Consider the following 15,824-nt stretch of genomic DNA (forward strand, 5'->3'; position numbering starts at 1 on the left):
TCCGGCCCGGAGAATCCCTGCTCCAGCGGAGAATCGCCGCTGCAACCGTTTTCGCCGATTCTCCGAGCGGCTGGGCGCCATACGCAGCCGCCCATTTTGCCACACATCGGAGAATGGCGTCCAGGCACGTTTCACGCGGCGCCGCGGCGATTCTCCAACCCGGCAGGAGGTTGGAGAAATCCCCCATCAGCTTTTGGGTGCTCAGGTGATGCACAGTCAAAAAATCAGTGTCCTTGATTTTGATTGTTTGTTCCACAAATGCCAGTCATTTTTATTACAGTTCTTTCAAACATTAAAGCTATATACTTCAGACAACATGTGGCTCATTTTAAACCCTGCTGAACAGAAATCAGGAGTTAACATAGAGTAGGGGATTCTATTCCAATCTCGATCTGGCCAACTGATTGATGTGCAATCAATTACACTCAAGACGAAGTGATTTCATAACTGAAGGCTTTAATCTACTAGAACTTGTTCCCCAGCAGCTTCGGTACAGAAAGTGAAGGCTGCTGGGACGGCACCGTTTCTTATACTCCGCCTGTCAGGGCGGAGCTACGTAACAACAGCCAATGGCAGACTCCTGGGTCTAACCAATGGTCATCAGCCTTTTAGGTACCGCAATACCTGGTACTACCACATTCACCCCCTGTCAAAAAAGAGTCCGGCGGGGGTGGTGGCCAGTGGTAACAGTCACCTTTAACATGGTATGATGAGGTATGGAGGTACTGTGGTGTCGAGGATATTTACAAAGTGTTCACAGTGAAGCAATCAGTCGATCGGGTGGCCTGGTCGTTCTTCTGGAGCCTCTGGGCTTCGGTGATGATTCTGGTGGGGGTCCCGGTGGTTGCAACTCCGGGAGCGTGGTTTTGGCCTCCCTGGCAGCTTCGTCACCCCTAGGCGGCGCTGTTGGGGCAAACGGTTGACACAGTAGGGGGAGTTGGTGGGTGGGCGGGCCGAGGGAGGAGCGGCAGGAGTACTGACCCCTCCCACTGCCGTGGGTGGGGGGGGGCGGTAATGGTTCGGGTGCGCGTGGGGTTCCGGCGGGCGCCAGGTCCCGAAGGAAGACTGTATCTTGCTGCCCGTCAGGGAACGCCATGTAGGCATACTGGGGGTTAGCATGCAGCAGGTGGACCCTCTCGACCAACGGGTCCGACTTGTGCGCCCGACTTGTGCGTCCGAAGCAGGATGGGTCCGGGTGTCGCTGGCCAGGTTGGGAGCAAGATGAGCAAGGAGGAGGACTTCCTGGGGAAAACAAGGAGACGTTCATGAGGTGTCTGATTTGTGGTTGTACAGAGCAGCGACCGGATGGCGTGGAGGGCCATCGGGAACCCTTCTTGCCAGCGGGAGACTGGGAGGTTCCTGGGCCGTAGGGCCAGTAGGACAGTCTTCCACACCGCTCCGTTCTCCCTCTCCACCTGTCCGTTTCCCCGGGGGTTGTAACTGGTCGTCCTGCTCGAGGCGATGCCCTTGCTGAGCAGGAATTGACGCAGTTCGTCGCTCATAAAGGAGGACCCCCTATCACTGTGTATGTACACTGGGAAACCGAACAGTGTAAAGATACCCTGGAGGGCCTTGATGACGGTGGTTGCGGTCCTGTCGGGGCAGGGGATGGCGAATGGGAACCGTGAGTACTCGTCAAGCACGTTCAGGAAATACGTGTTGCGGTTGGTGGAGGGGAGGGTGCCCTTGAAATCCATGCTGAGGCGTTCAAAGGGACGGGAAGCCTTTATCAGGTGCGCCCTCTCTGGCCGGTAGAAGTGCGGTTTGCACTCTGCGCAGATTTGGCAGTCCCGGGTGACTGACCTGACCTCCTCGATGGAGTAGGGCAGGTTGCGGGTCTTGACAAAATGGAAAAAGCGAGTGACCCCCGGGTGGCAGAGGTCCTTGTGGAGGGCTCGGAGGCGGTCCACTTGTGCAGTGGCACAAGTGCCGCGGGACAGGTCATCAGGAGGCTCGTTTAGCTTCCCCGGACGGTACAAGATCTCGTAGTTGAAGGTGGAGAGTTCTATCCTCCACCGCAAGATCTTGTCATTTTTAATCTTGCTCCACTGTGCATTATCGAACATGAAGGCAACCGACCGTTGGTCCGTGAGGAGAGTGAATCTCCTGCCGGCCAGGTAATGCCTCCAATGTCTCACAGCTTCTACTATGGCTTGTGCCTCTTTTTCGACCGAGGAATGGCGAATTTCGGAAGCATGGAGAGTGCGGGAGAAGAAAGCCACGGGCCTGCCCGCTTGGTTGAGGGTGGCCGCCAGAGCGACATCGGACGCATCGCTCTCGACCTGGAAGGGGAGGGACTCGTCGACGGCGCGCATCGTGGCCTTTGCAATGTCTGCTTTGATGCGGCTGAAGGCCTGGCGGGCCTCCGTCGACAGGGGGAAGGGTGTGGACTGGATTAGGGGTCGGGCTTTGTCTGCGTAGTTGGGGACCCACTGTGCATAATAGCTGAAAAACCCGAGGCAGCGCTTCAGGGCCTTGGGGCAGTGAGGGAGGGGGAACTCCATAAGGGGGCGCATGCGTTCAGGGTCGGGGCCTATAACTCCATATCGCACTACGTAGCCTAGAATGGCTAGACGGTCGGTGCTAAACACGTATTTATCCTTATTGTATGTCAGGTTAAGGATTTTCGCGGTCTGGAGAAATTTGCGGATGTTGGTGTCGTGGTCCTGCTGGTCATGGCCGCAGGTGGTGACGTTATCCAGATATTGGAACGTTGCACGTAAGCCGTACCGGTCAACCATTCGGTCCATCTCTCGCTGGAAGACCGAGACCCCATTAGTGACACCAAAGGGAATTCTTAAAAATTGATAGAGCCGCCCATCTGCTTCGAAGGCAGTGTACTTGCGGTCACTATTACGGAGGGGTAGCTGGTGGTAGGCGGACTTGAGATCCAACATTGAGAAAACCTTGTAGACTTCCGGGTGTGGCGATGACCAGCTAAGTCGCACGTTTCGGCATCTCCCGGTGGAACGGACTTTTGGGCTCTTAATGAGAGCCCCAACGGCAATTTTAACGGCTAAAAGCACTGTGCGGTAAACCAGAAGGGAATCCCCCCTGGACACGGATGGAAAAAGGAGAGGAAAGTGGCCGGATTGCGGTGGATCCTTTAGAGCAGCGGCAAGGAAGGCAATCAAAAACCAAGATGGCGTCGGAAGGTGGCAGTTTAATATGGGGCCCTGAACAACATGAGTTCTTGAAGCGCTGCGTGGAAGAACTTAAAAAGGAGATGAAGAAGGAGCTGTTGGCCCCGATATTACAGGCGATTGAAGGGCTAAAGGATGAGCAAAAGACCCAGGAGCAGGAGCTTCGGGTCGTGAAGGCAAAGGCTGCCGAGAACGAGGACGATATACAGGGACTGGTGGTGAAGACGGAGATGCACGAGGCACACCATAAAAGGTGTGTGGAAAGGTTGGAGGTGCTGGAGAATAATGCGAGGAGGAAGAATTTAAGGATTCTTGGTCTTCCCGAGGGTGCAGAGGGGGCGGACGTCGGGGCATATGTGAGCACGATGCTGCACTCGTTAATGGGATCGGAGGCCCCGACGGGTCCGTTGGAGGTGGAGGGAGCCTATCGAGTTATGGCGCGAAGACCGAGGGCTGGAGAAATTCCCCGAGCCATAGTGGTGAGATTTCTCCGATATAAGGACAGAGAGATGGTCCTCAGATGGGCAAAGAGAACTCGGAGCAGTAGGTGGGAGAACGCGGTGATCCGCGTATATCAGGATTGGAGTGCGGAGGTGGCGAGAAGGAGGGCGAGCTTTAATTGGGCCAAGGCGGTGCTTCATAAAAGGAAGGTCAAATTTGGAATGCTGCAGCCGGCAAGACTGTGGGTCACACATCAAGGGAAACACCACTACTTTGAAACGGCGGATGAGGCATGGACATTTATTGTCGAAGAGAAATTGGAATAAGTGGGTTATATAAAAAAAAGAACGTTTGAGACAAAGTGGTGGGGCGAATATGGGGGGCGAAGAGGGGGAAAAAGGGGGGAGAGGAGAGATGATTTTTAAGTTGTTAATCCTGCGACCCGGTAACCTTTCTCTCTTCCCCTTGTTGTGGGGGAGGGAGGGAGGGAGGTGGAGGAGCTGGGGGCGTCGACCATTGGGGGCGGGGCCAAAAGGGAAGCGCGGGCTTTGTTCCCGCGCTATGATAATTATGGCGGGAACAGGGAAGCAGGAAGGAGGGGGCGTCGCACAGTGCGAGCCGAGGTCACGGGGGAAGCCGAGGTCGGCCAGAGTTTGCTGACTTCTGGGAGCAACATGGGGGTGCAATTACGCTAGTGGGGGATCTAGCGGGGGGGGGGGGATGGTGGGAGGGGGGGTTAACTGGGTTGCTGCTGCTGGGGAGAAGGGGGAGCTGGTATGGGGTGGGGTGGGCGGGGCGGGGGGGGGGCGCCACCTGGGGGGGGACACAGCTACGTGGGAACCGGGTGAGGAGCTGGTTAAAAAAAGGGGATGGCTAGTCGACAAGGGGGGGGGGTAAAGAGCCCCCCAACCCGGCTGATCACGTGGAATGTGAGAGGGCTGAACGGGCCGATAAAGAGGGCACGGGTACTCGCACACCTAAAGAAACTTAAGGCAGATGTGGTTATGCTACAGGAGACGCATTTGAAACTGATAGACCAGGTCAGACTACGCAAAGGATGGGTGGGGCAGGTGTTTCATTCGGGGCTAGATGCGAAAAACAGGGGGGTGGCTATACTAGTGGGGAAGCGGGTAATGTTTGAGGCAAAGACCATAGTGGCGGATAGTGGGGGCAGATACGTGATGGTGAGTGGCAAATTGCAGGGGGAGGCGGTGGTCTTCGTGAACGTATATGCCCCGAACTGGGATGATGCCAACTTTATGAGGCGCATGCTAGGACGTATCCCGGACCTAGAGGCGGGGAAGCTGGTAATGGGTGGAGATTTTAACACGGTGCTGGAACCAGGGCTGGACAGATCGAGGTCCAGGACTGGAAGGAGGCCAGCAGCAGCTAGGGTGCTTAAGGACTTTATGGAGCAGATGGGAGGAGTAGACCCCTGGAGATTTAGTAGACCTAGGAGTAAGGAGTTTTCGTTTTTCTCCTATGTCCACAAAGTTTATTCACGGATAGACTTTTTTGTTTTGGGAAGGGCGCTGATCCCGAAGGTGACGGGGACGGAGTATACGGCTATAGCTATTTCGGATCACGCTCCACATTGGGTGGACTTGGAGATAGGGGAGGAAAAAGAACAGCGTCCACCCTGGAGAATGGACATGGGACTATTGGCGGACGAGCGGGTGTGCTTAAGGGTGAGGGGGTGTATTGAAAGGTACTTGGAACTCAATGATAATGGGGAGGTCCAGATGGGAGTGGTCTGGGAGGCGCTGAAGGCAGTGGTTAGAGGGGAGCTGATATCAATCAGGGCACATAAAGGAAAGCAGGAGGGTAGGGAACGGGAGCGGTTGCTGAAAGAAATTCTGAGGGTGGACAGGCAATATGCGGAGGCACCGGAGGAGGGACTATACAGGGAAAGGCAAAGGCTACATGTAGAATTTGATTTGCTGACTACAGGTAATGCAGAGGCACAGTGGAGGAAGGCACAGGGAGTACAGTACGAATATGGGGAGAAGGCGAGCAGGTTGCTGGCCCACCAACTGAGGAAAAGGGGAGCAGCGAGGGAGATAGGGGGAGTGAGAGATGAGGAGGGAGAGATGGAGCGGAGAGCAGAGAGAGTGAATGGAGTGTTCAAGGCATTCTATGAAAGATTATATGAAGCTCAGCCCCCAGATGGGAAGGAGAGAATGATGTGTTTTCTGGACCAGCTGGAATTTCCTAAGGTGGAGGAGCAGGAGAGAATGGGACTGGGTGCACAGATTGAAACGGAGGAAGTAGTGAAAGGAATTAGGAGCATGCAGGCGGGGAAGGCCCCGGGACCAGACGGATTCCCAGTTGAATTTTATAGGAAATATGTGGATTTGCTGGCCCCGCTACTGATGAGAACCTTTAATGAGGCGAGGGAAAGGGGGCAGCTGCCCCCGACTATGTCAGAGGCAACGATATCGCTCCTCCTAAAGAGGAAAAAGACCCGCTGCAATGCGGGTCCTATAGACCTATTTCCCTCCTAAATGTAGACGCTAAGATTCTGGCCAAAGTAATGGCAATGAGGATAGAGGATTGTGTCCCGGGGGTGGTCCATGAGGACCAAACTGGGTTTGTGAAGGGGAGACAGCTGAATACGAATATACGGAGGCTGCTAGGGGTAATGATGATGCCCCCACCAGAGGGGGAAGCGGAGATAGTGGTGGCGATGGATGCCGAGAAAGCATTTGATAGAGTGGAGTGGGATTATTTGTGGGAGGTGCTGAGGAGATTCGGCTTTGGGGATGGGTATATTAGATGGGTACAGCTGCTGTATAGGGCCCCGATGGCGAGCGTAGTCACGAATGGACGGGGGTCTGAATATTTTCGGCTCCATAGAGGGACAAGGCAGGGATGTCCTCTGTCCCCATTATTGTTTGCACTGGCGATTGAGCCCCTGGCAATAGCATTGAGGGGTTCCAGGAAGTGGAGGGGAGTACTCAGGGGAGGAGAAGAACACCGGGTATCTCTGTATGCGGACGATTTGTTATATGTGGCGGACCCGGCGGAGGGGATGCCAGAGATAATGCGGATACTTGGGGAGTTTGGAGTTTTTTCAGGGTATAAATTGAACATGGGGAAAAGTGAGTTGTTTGTGGTGCATCCAGGGGAGCAGAGCAGAGAAATAGAGGACTTACCGTTGAGGAAGGTAACAAGGGACTTTCGGTACTTGGGGATCCAGATAGCCAAGAATTGGGGTACATTGCATAGGCTAAATTTAACGCGGTTGGTGGAGCAGATGGAGGAGGACTTTAAGAGATGGGACATGGTGTCCCTGTCACTGGCAGGGAGGGTGCAGGCGGTTAAAATGGTGGTCCTCCCGAGATTCCTTTTTGTGTTTCAGTGCCTCCCAGTGGTGGTCACGAAGGCTTTTTTAAAAAGAATTGAGAAGAGTATTATGAGTTTTGTGTGGGCCGGGAAGACCCCGAGAGTGAGGAGGTGATTTTTGCAGCGCAGTAGGGATAGGGGGGGGCTGGCACTACCGAGCCTAAGTGAGTACTACTGGGCTGCCAATATCTCAATGGTGTGTAAGTGGATGGGAGAAGAGGAGGGAGCGGCGTGGAAGAGATTGGAGAGGGCGTCCTGCAGGGGGACTAGCCTACAAGCTATGGTGACGGCGCCGTTGCCGTTCTCACCGAAGAAATACACCACAAGCCCGGTGGTGGTGGCTACACTGAAAATTTGGGGGCAGTGGAGACGGCATAGGGGAAAGACGGGAGCCTCGGTGCGGTCCCCGCTAAGAAATAACCATAGGTTTGTTCCGGGGAGAATGGATGGGGGATTTGGAGCATGGCAAAGAGTAGGGGTAACACAATTGAGAGATCTGTTCGTAGATGGGACGTTTGCGAGTCTGGGAGCGCTGACGGAAAAATATGGGTTGCCCCAAGGGAATGCATTTCGGTATATGCAACTGAGGGCTTTTGCGAGGCAACAGGTGAGGGAATTCCCGCAGCTCCCGATGCAGGAGGTGCAGGATAGAGTGATCTCAGAGACATGGGTGGGGGACGGTAAGGTGTCAGACATATATAGGGAAATGAGGGACGAGGGGGAGATCATGGTGGATGAGCTGAAAGGGAAATGGGAAGAAGAGCTGGGGGAGGAGATTGAGGAGGGGCTGTGGGCTGATGCCCTAAGTAGGGTAAACTCATCGTCCTCGTGTGCCAGGCTAAGCCTGATACAATTTAAGGTGTTACACAGGGCGCATATGACTGGAGCACGGCTCAGTAAATTTTTTGGAGTAGAGGATAGGTGTGCGAGATGCTCGAGAAGCCCAGCGAATCATACCCACATGTTCTGGTCATGCCCGGCACTACAGGGGTTCTGGGTGGGGGTGGCAAAGGTGCTTTCGAAGGTGGTGGGGGTCCAGGTCGAACCAAGCTGGGGGCTGGCTATATTTGGGGTTGCAGAAGAGCCGGGAGTGCAGGAGGCGAAAGAGGCTGATGTTTTGGCCTTTGCGTCCCTAGTAGCCCGGCGCAGGATATTGTTAACGTGGAAGGAAGTCAAGCCCCCGGGTGTGGAGACCTGGATAAATGACATGGCAGGGTTTATAAAGTTGGAACGGATTAAGTTTGTTCTAAGGGGGTCGGCTCAAGGGCTCACCAGGCGGTGGCAACCGTTCGTCGAATACCTCACAGAAAGATAGAGGGAATGGAAAAGAAGAAGACAGCAGCAGCAACTCAGGGGTGGGGGGGGAGAGTGGGGGGGGAGGAATCAGAACGACTCTCAGGGATGTTATTGTATATGCATAGGTATTTGGTATATGTAATTGTATAGTGGATGGTTGGATTGTATTTTTGGAGAGTATTTATCGTGGACAAGGCAGTTGTCATTTAGTTTTGTTTTTGATTTTGTTCATATATTATTTATTTATTTGTTTAAAACTGGCCATTGTTATTTATATTGTTTTATTGATGTATAAAGGAAACACTATGTACTGTTATGTTTGGCCAAAAAATCTTGAATAAAATATATCTTTAAAAAATAGAGAAAACCTTATATTGTGCGATCCTGTTTACCAGGTTGGCTTTACGGGGGAGAGGGTACCCGTCCAGCTGCGTAAACCTGTTGATGGTCTGGCTGTAGTCAGTGACCATCCTATGCTTCTCTTGAGCTCTCCAGGGACTGTTGCTTGCTTCGATGACACTTTTTCGAGCAGCCTTTGGACCTCTGACCTGATGAAGGTCCGGTCCTGGGCACTGTACCGCCTGCTCCTGGTGGCGACGGGTTTGCAATCCGGGGTGAGGTTCGCAAACAGGGAAGGCGGGTCAACCTTAAGGGTCGCGAGGCCGTAGACAGTAAGGGGAGGTATAGGGCCGCCGAATTTAAAGGTCAGGCTTTGCAAATGGCATTGGAAGTCCAGCCCCAGGAGGGTAGCCGCGCAGAGGTGCGGCAGGATATACAGGCGGAAATTGTCGAATTTCCTGCCTTGGACAGTGAGGTTCGCTAGGCAGAACCCCTTTATCTCCACCGAGTGTGACCCGGAGGCCAGGGAGATCCTTTGGTTTACAGGGTGGGTTACAAGTGAACAGCGCCTTACCGTGTTGGGGTGAACAAAGCTTTCCGTGCTCCCAGAGTCAATCAGGCAAGACATCTCGTGGCCATTGATGAAGACCGTCGTTGTAGCTGTTGCGAGTGTCCGGGGTCGACTTTGGTCCATTGTCACCGAGGCCAGATGAAGCAGTTGCGAGTTCTGATCGGGCAGCGTGTAGTCGGCCGTGCTGGGGGCCTGAGTGCCCCATACAAGATGGCGTCACCCATGGGTCGCACATGGTGTCCGGGGATGAACAAGATGGCTGCGGCGATGGACAAAATGGCAGCGCCCACCCGTCCAGCGTGGTGTCCGGGGCGCAAGATGGCCACGCCCGTGGGTCGCACGTGGCCCTAGGATAGGGGGGTGGCGGTGAGCGCTAGCCGGTCGGGGCCTGAAGGGGGAGTTGCCTTGGCAGTCCGGAGTCGCTGGAGACCGCGGCCACGGCGCGGGCCTGGCAGACCCCCACAAAGTGGCCCTTCTTGCTGCACCCTTTGCAGGTGAAGGTGCGGGCCAGGCAGCGCGGGCGGGGATGATTCACCTGCCCGCAGAAGAAACAGCGGGGCCCGGCGGCGTTAGCGGGCCGTCTCGTAGCGCAGGCCTGCGGGGTCAGGGGGAAGGTCTGTGGGGCTGCCGCTGTGGGGTGCCACGCAGCCCAGGGGGCCGTTGCGCGGTCGGGCGCATAGGACTGCGCATTTTTGTAGGCAACGTCCACGGACCCTGCCAGGGCCCGTGCCTCTCTAAGTCCCAGGGTGTCCCTTTATAGGAGTCTTCGGCAGATATCTGAGGAGCTCATACCTGCTACGAAAGCATCCTTGATTAAAAGTTCCGTGTGTTCGCTCCCCGAACTTTGCGGGCAGCCACAGTTTCGGCCCAGCACCAGTAGCGCCCGGTAGAAATCTTCCAACAATTCCCCGGGGCTTTGCCGTCTCGTTGCAAGCAGGTGACGTGCGTAGGCCTGATTTACAGGGTGGATATGATGTCCTTCGAACTGTTCGATCGCGGCATCATAGTTCTCAGCCTCCTCAATAAGGGTATAGATCCCAGGGCTGACCCTTGAGCACAGGAGATGCATTTTCTGTCCTCCTGGTGGGGTGCCTCCGGCCGTCTCGAGGTAGCCTTTAAAGCACGCCAGCCAGTGTTTAAATATTGCAGCCGAGTTCTCCGCATGGGGGCTGAGTTGTAGGCACTCCGGTTCGATTCGGAGATCCATCCTTCCAGCTTAATTCTAGTAGATTAAATTGATGCGCAATCAATTACACTCAAGACGAAGTGATTTCATAACTGAAGGCTTTAATCTACTAGAACTTGTTCCCCAGCAGCTTTGGTACAGAAAGTGAAGGCTGAGGGATGGCACCGTTTCTTATACTCTGCCTGTCAGGGCGGAGCTACGTAACAACAGCGAATGGTAGACTCCTGGGTCTAACCAATGGTCATCAGCCTCTTAGGTACCGCAATACCTGGTACTACCACACTGATAGATTGCAAATTTCCAAATCCGACCATAGGATAGATACAGCATGAAAGAGAGCCATTCAGCTCATCATGTCCAATCCTGTCTTCTGCAAAAACAACTCAGCTAGTCCCACTCCCCCCCCCCCCCCTCCTTTTCCCCCATAACACTGCAAAGCTTTCTCCTCAGATAACTATCCAATTCGCTTTTGAAAGTCTCAGTTGAATGCCGCCTCCAGCACACTCCCAGGCAGTGCATTCCAGATCCTCGCCACTTGCTGCATAAAAAGCTTTTTCCTCATGTCACCATTTCTTTCGCCCATCACTTTAAACCAATGTCCTCTGGTCTGGATCCTTCTGCCTATCTGGTGTCCAACCCCCTCATGATTCGGAAAAGCTCTATTAAATCTCCTTTTTGTCTTCTCTTTTCCAAGGAGAACAGCCCCAGCTTCTCCAGCCTATCCATGTGATGAACTTCCTCATCCCTGGAACCATTCATGTAACTCTTTTTTTCATTCTTTCTAATGCCTTTACACAGAGTGTGGTGCGCAGAACTGGACACACTGCTCCAATTGAGGTCAAACCAGTGTTTTTTTTACCACCTCCAATTATTTATCATAATTTCCTTGTTTTTGTCCTCCATGCCCCTATTTATAAAACCCAGGGTTCCATTATTAACCACTTTCTGAACCTGCCCTGCTACCAATGATTTGTGCACTTCTACCCTCCAGTCTCTCTGTCCTGGACCCCTTTTACAATTGTGCCCTTTATTTTATATTGTCTGTCTTGATTCTTCCAAATGAATCACTTCACACGTATCTGCATTAAATTTCATCTGCCACTTGTTTGCCCATCCACCATCCTGCCTATGTTCTCTTGAGTTTTAAAACTATGCTCCTCAGTGTTCACAATACTTCCAGGTTTTTGGCATCTGCAAATTTTCAAATTGAACCCTGTACATCCAAGCCTAAGACATTAATATATATCAAGAATAATTGTGGTCCTAGTCCCGACCCACGAGGAACCCCTCTGTGTGCCTTCAGCCAACCTGAAAAACAACTGTTCATAACTACTCTTGGTCTGGATTTTATGAAGTGCCATGTTCTATAACCCCTATAACCACCATCCTCCCCCACCCCCCCACACTTAAAAGTCCCCATGAAAAGGTCAGCTGCCCCCCCCCCCAACATATATTCGGAGGGGCATTAATTGGCTCAGGGGACGACTTAGGCCCCCACCTAGGAAGTAAGTACCACCTTAGAGAGCTGCCGATCAATCTGATTGGCCAGTAGCTCTGTAGTCCCAAAAGTGTTAGGTTTGAATGGTGGCACTGATGGGACTACAGCCAGAACCCATCAAAGAGAAGGTTATGAAAGACAGATTGAAGTTAAGTCCAGGGTGTTGGTGTTGGCTGGCAGGCCCCCTGATGGGCACAGGCGAGCTGCCAAAGGATGTTGCCCCTTTTTGCCTGACACCACATCCAGTAACAATTGTCGGCCCACCTGCTTGGCCTTGGCCCGCCCCTTGTCTAGGCCCTCCCAATGGCTAGGCCTTCCCCGTGGCTAGGCCCTCCACGGGCCTAGGCCCACCCCATGCCTAGGCCCTCCCCGTGCCTAGGCCCTCCCCGTGCCTAGGTCCTCCCCATGCCTAGGTCCTCCCCGTGCCTAGGCCCTCCCCATGCATAGGCCCTCCCCCTGCATAGGCCCTCCCCCTGCATAGGCCCTCCCCGTGCCTAGAGTAAAATAGCGCTGGGGCTATGTGAGGCACTTGTGCTACCCAACACCTCCAGCTCCCCCTATAAAATGGGAGACTGGCTTTGGGAGGGAAGGTGATGGGTAGGGTGACTATCCGTCAATTTACGAGCCCTTCACCTGCAAGCATGCTGGCGGAGGGCCATACAATCTAGCCCTCTGTTTCCTTTCACTCAGCTAATGTTGTGTCCGTGCTGCTCCTGTCCATTTTATTCATTTGGTTCTAACTTTCCTGCAAACCTGTTGTGCGGCACTTTATTAAATGTCTTTTGGAGGTCCATATACATCACATCAACTGTAACCCACCCCATCAACCCTCTTTGTTATCTCATCCATGCTCAACTGCTACTTTTACTTCACCTGAGCAAAGATCTCAGGATACAACCCAAGGCCAGAAGAGACCCTGGTAAGTGCAGATGCAACAAGTTTCCTGTGGCCAAGAGGATTGGGAGAGTCTCCACTGTCTTTTCCTCCCTCCCCCAATTACCATACCCCTTCACAGGCTATCAATCCATTTATCTTGCACTGGGAACTATTCCAAAGAGTCCATGACAGTGGCCCCTGAGATCCCTAATTCTATCTGCCAGTTGCGGTTCTTTACTACCACTCCCATATGCCACTCATTATGCCATGTTCCTGCCAGGAGTAAACATCTGCAGTTCAAAGTTCCAAGTGTTTCTTCTTACCTCGGACCAGAAATTTGCCAATACCTCCTAAACTGCACAGTGACCATTTTGCACCTGGCCTGCTTCACAAAGCACAATTATTTATTCATGCATTTTAAATGCACCACGTAATATGGCACAAATAGTTTTCAAAAACCTATACCTCAAAGCCATTTTTTCAGTGCAACCTAACAATAAAAACATATTATGAAATTGGTGTTTATAACACCCAGAACAGTGGAAGTATTTCACCTGCATCAAACCCTTTTGCTCTCCAATGCCTATTCTGCTGAAAATAAATCCATAGATTCATTTATTACAGAAATTTTGACATATACTAACTACAGACAATAGTAGCAATGATTTCTTTGATTCCAAGAATGTCTTTCTTTTGTAAATGCTGAGAATTTTATTTCAAATGAAACTCACACACTTCACACATCAAACTTCAAAGTAGCAAGAATATAAAATAAATTTGCTTCCCACCTGGATCCATAAATTTACAAGCAGTTCCTAACCAGCAAGCTCCTTCACCACAGCGATTAACCTCTAATTGATCTCGGGAAACAAAGCATAGATAGCAGTCGGGGGATGTGACTTAAAGGCCGGGGCCACATTACATTCAGGTCTAACCTCAGCAGCAGAGTAATTGTTTTATAATGATAGAAGTATTATGTCGTGTATCATCCACCTGACCTAGAGGAGCCTCCTGGTGACTCACCAGTGATCTGGAAAAAAAAATAAGTGCACGCATCACAGAAATTAATTGCTTTCCTGTATACTTGTAGGGGAAAAAAGCTGACTTAATTTGCATTTGTTTTTATTGCCGACAGCTCACTCCGCTCAATGAGGAGAACCTTCAGCAGCACAGGGAACTTGAGAAAGCCCAAGCCTCTTGCTGCCAACTGGAACTTCGATTAGAGATCTACAGCCTGGGACTGCAGTCTGAGCCTAGCCGCAGGCCAGTCTTACCTGTTCAGCCAATGCAGCAGTTTTAAGAAGATGTTTTTTTTTAAATCTTTGTCGCGATATTCCAAACACATTCAAATCGACGATTTTCCAAAAAGCAGAAATGATGTGCAAGGAAACTGGATTCAATCATCAAATGACCCAACAGCTCAGATAGAAAAAGGGCAACAAAAATGGCCTTGCCATTACCTAGAATATGAAGCGTGAAATAGGTGGAGAGTGAATAGGAGCCCGTCTTACATCCTGCCTGACTTTCTTGTCCAGTGGCATTCACCTTGCGTCAATAGGGTTGTTGCATACATTAAAATTGTAGCTCAATGGCCAACTTTAGCAGTGCATTTTTAAAACTGATTTATTTCCTAATTTCCCTTTGATTAATGATCCCTTTGATTTGCATAGGTTTCAGCAGGCATGAAACAGGGTAAAATCAGACCTTGCTGCACATTCTTTGGGCATATGGGTACAGAAGTCTAATTTAGGAACTAGGCTCACGCCATGATGCACGCGCTGTAGCCCCTGGCAGTTGTTGAAACAAGGGTAAAGTCCCTTGAATAAGCTGAGGGCCTATTGCCTGTTATGGGACCCTAACTGGAATAGGGTTTGGCCTGAACACTTGAGGGGACCAGGCTTGCAGCATTCAGGATTTCCATCTACAAGCGACCTAAACACACCAGTGGTCCTTCAAAGGAACTATAGGCTGCCACCAAAAAGATACCTAAAACTGTCTGAAAGCTGCAGGCCACCGCTCTGGCGCCACCCCCATTCCAATTGGACCAAATCTGGAACTGTCCTGGTCTGTTTAACTCAGCGATATACCATGTTTATTCACAAAATAGGTCACTTGGAGTCAACTATGAAATGCTTTGCGACTCTAATTACATACGTTCTTTAACCAATCGATCTGCTTAGAGTGTTTCCAATGTAGATGACAAAGAAAAGGATTATTTAAAGTAGACATTTTTTGTGAAAGTGATTGATTACACAGGTAATCTTTCCTGTTTTGCTCTGCTTATTGCAGGATTCTTCATTTTTATACAGGTTAGTACAATGTTGTGTGATATAGAAGCCAGGAGTGGTTGATTAGAGTTTTTTTTTATTTTTATACTGAAGAAAATGACAGTACTTTTTAAGTGAAATCCAAAACAAAGTGTTCATTTAAGGAGTTCTACTGGGGGTCTTTGAACCAATCTTTGTTTGAAAACATTGCAACCCACAGTTTGAACCTTGCTAAAAAAAAATGTAAACAATGTGAGAAGTCCTATATTTGGTAATAGCGTCATGTACCACTCAGTTCACCCAAATATCTCAATATGTCTACTGGAAATCCATCAGGAGAGAGGGACAATCCATTTATTCATCCAGTTATAAGAAACTATTGTCCTCCAAGCAGCAGACTGAATCACCAAGCACAACATCAAAACCTAAACTATTATAATCTCATGATGTATATATCTGCAAACTTTATTAAATTATTTCCCACTTCAAATGCACTGTTGTCATTACTACTATCACCCTTTGGTGTTCAATTTCTGTATTGTTCTTCCAGTCTCCTGTCATAACCTCAATTGTAAAGTAATTGAAGCACCAAAAGGACAAAGTTAACCGTCCACAGAAGTTGATTCTCATGAACAGTAAAGGTCAATCATAATTAAGTACAACACACTATACTTGTAATTGACTTTTTTTTATTTTAGTATTTTAACTGATGGCATTGACTGACAGTAAAATCCTCAACTGGCCAGTGGTTCTAAACTCAACACACAGGTAGAACAGATATTTTTGTACAAGAAAAGGAAAAGAGCTGTGTACTTCCTGTCGGACTTGTGCACACACTGAGTGAGAAGCCTACTTCATGCTC

The 15,824-nt window shown here is 50.9% G+C and overlaps 1 protein-coding gene across 6 annotated transcripts in view; it reads left to right on the plus strand.

The window, feature by feature from the left end:
* pmfbp1 (polyamine modulated factor 1 binding protein 1) overlaps positions 1 to 15,452 on the plus strand; it is a 1,352,449-nt gene extending 1,336,997 nt beyond the window's left edge. For all 6 annotated transcript variants that reach the window (XM_072517945.1, XM_072517947.1, XM_072517950.1 and 3 more), the window contains one exon: positions 13,831 to 15,452. In XM_072517945.1, the coding sequence (XP_072374046.1) occupies positions 13,831 to 13,918 (88 nt within the window). In that variant the 3' untranslated portion in view covers positions 13,919 to 15,452. The remainder of the gene's footprint in view (positions 1 to 13,830) is intronic.
* Positions 15,453 to 15,824: the final 372 nt, after the last annotated feature.

This window comes from Scyliorhinus torazame, chromosome 10, assembly GCF_047496885.1.
Source record: "Scyliorhinus torazame isolate Kashiwa2021f chromosome 10, sScyTor2.1, whole genome shotgun sequence".
Taxonomy (NCBI): domain Eukaryota; kingdom Metazoa; phylum Chordata; class Chondrichthyes; order Carcharhiniformes; family Scyliorhinidae; genus Scyliorhinus; species Scyliorhinus torazame.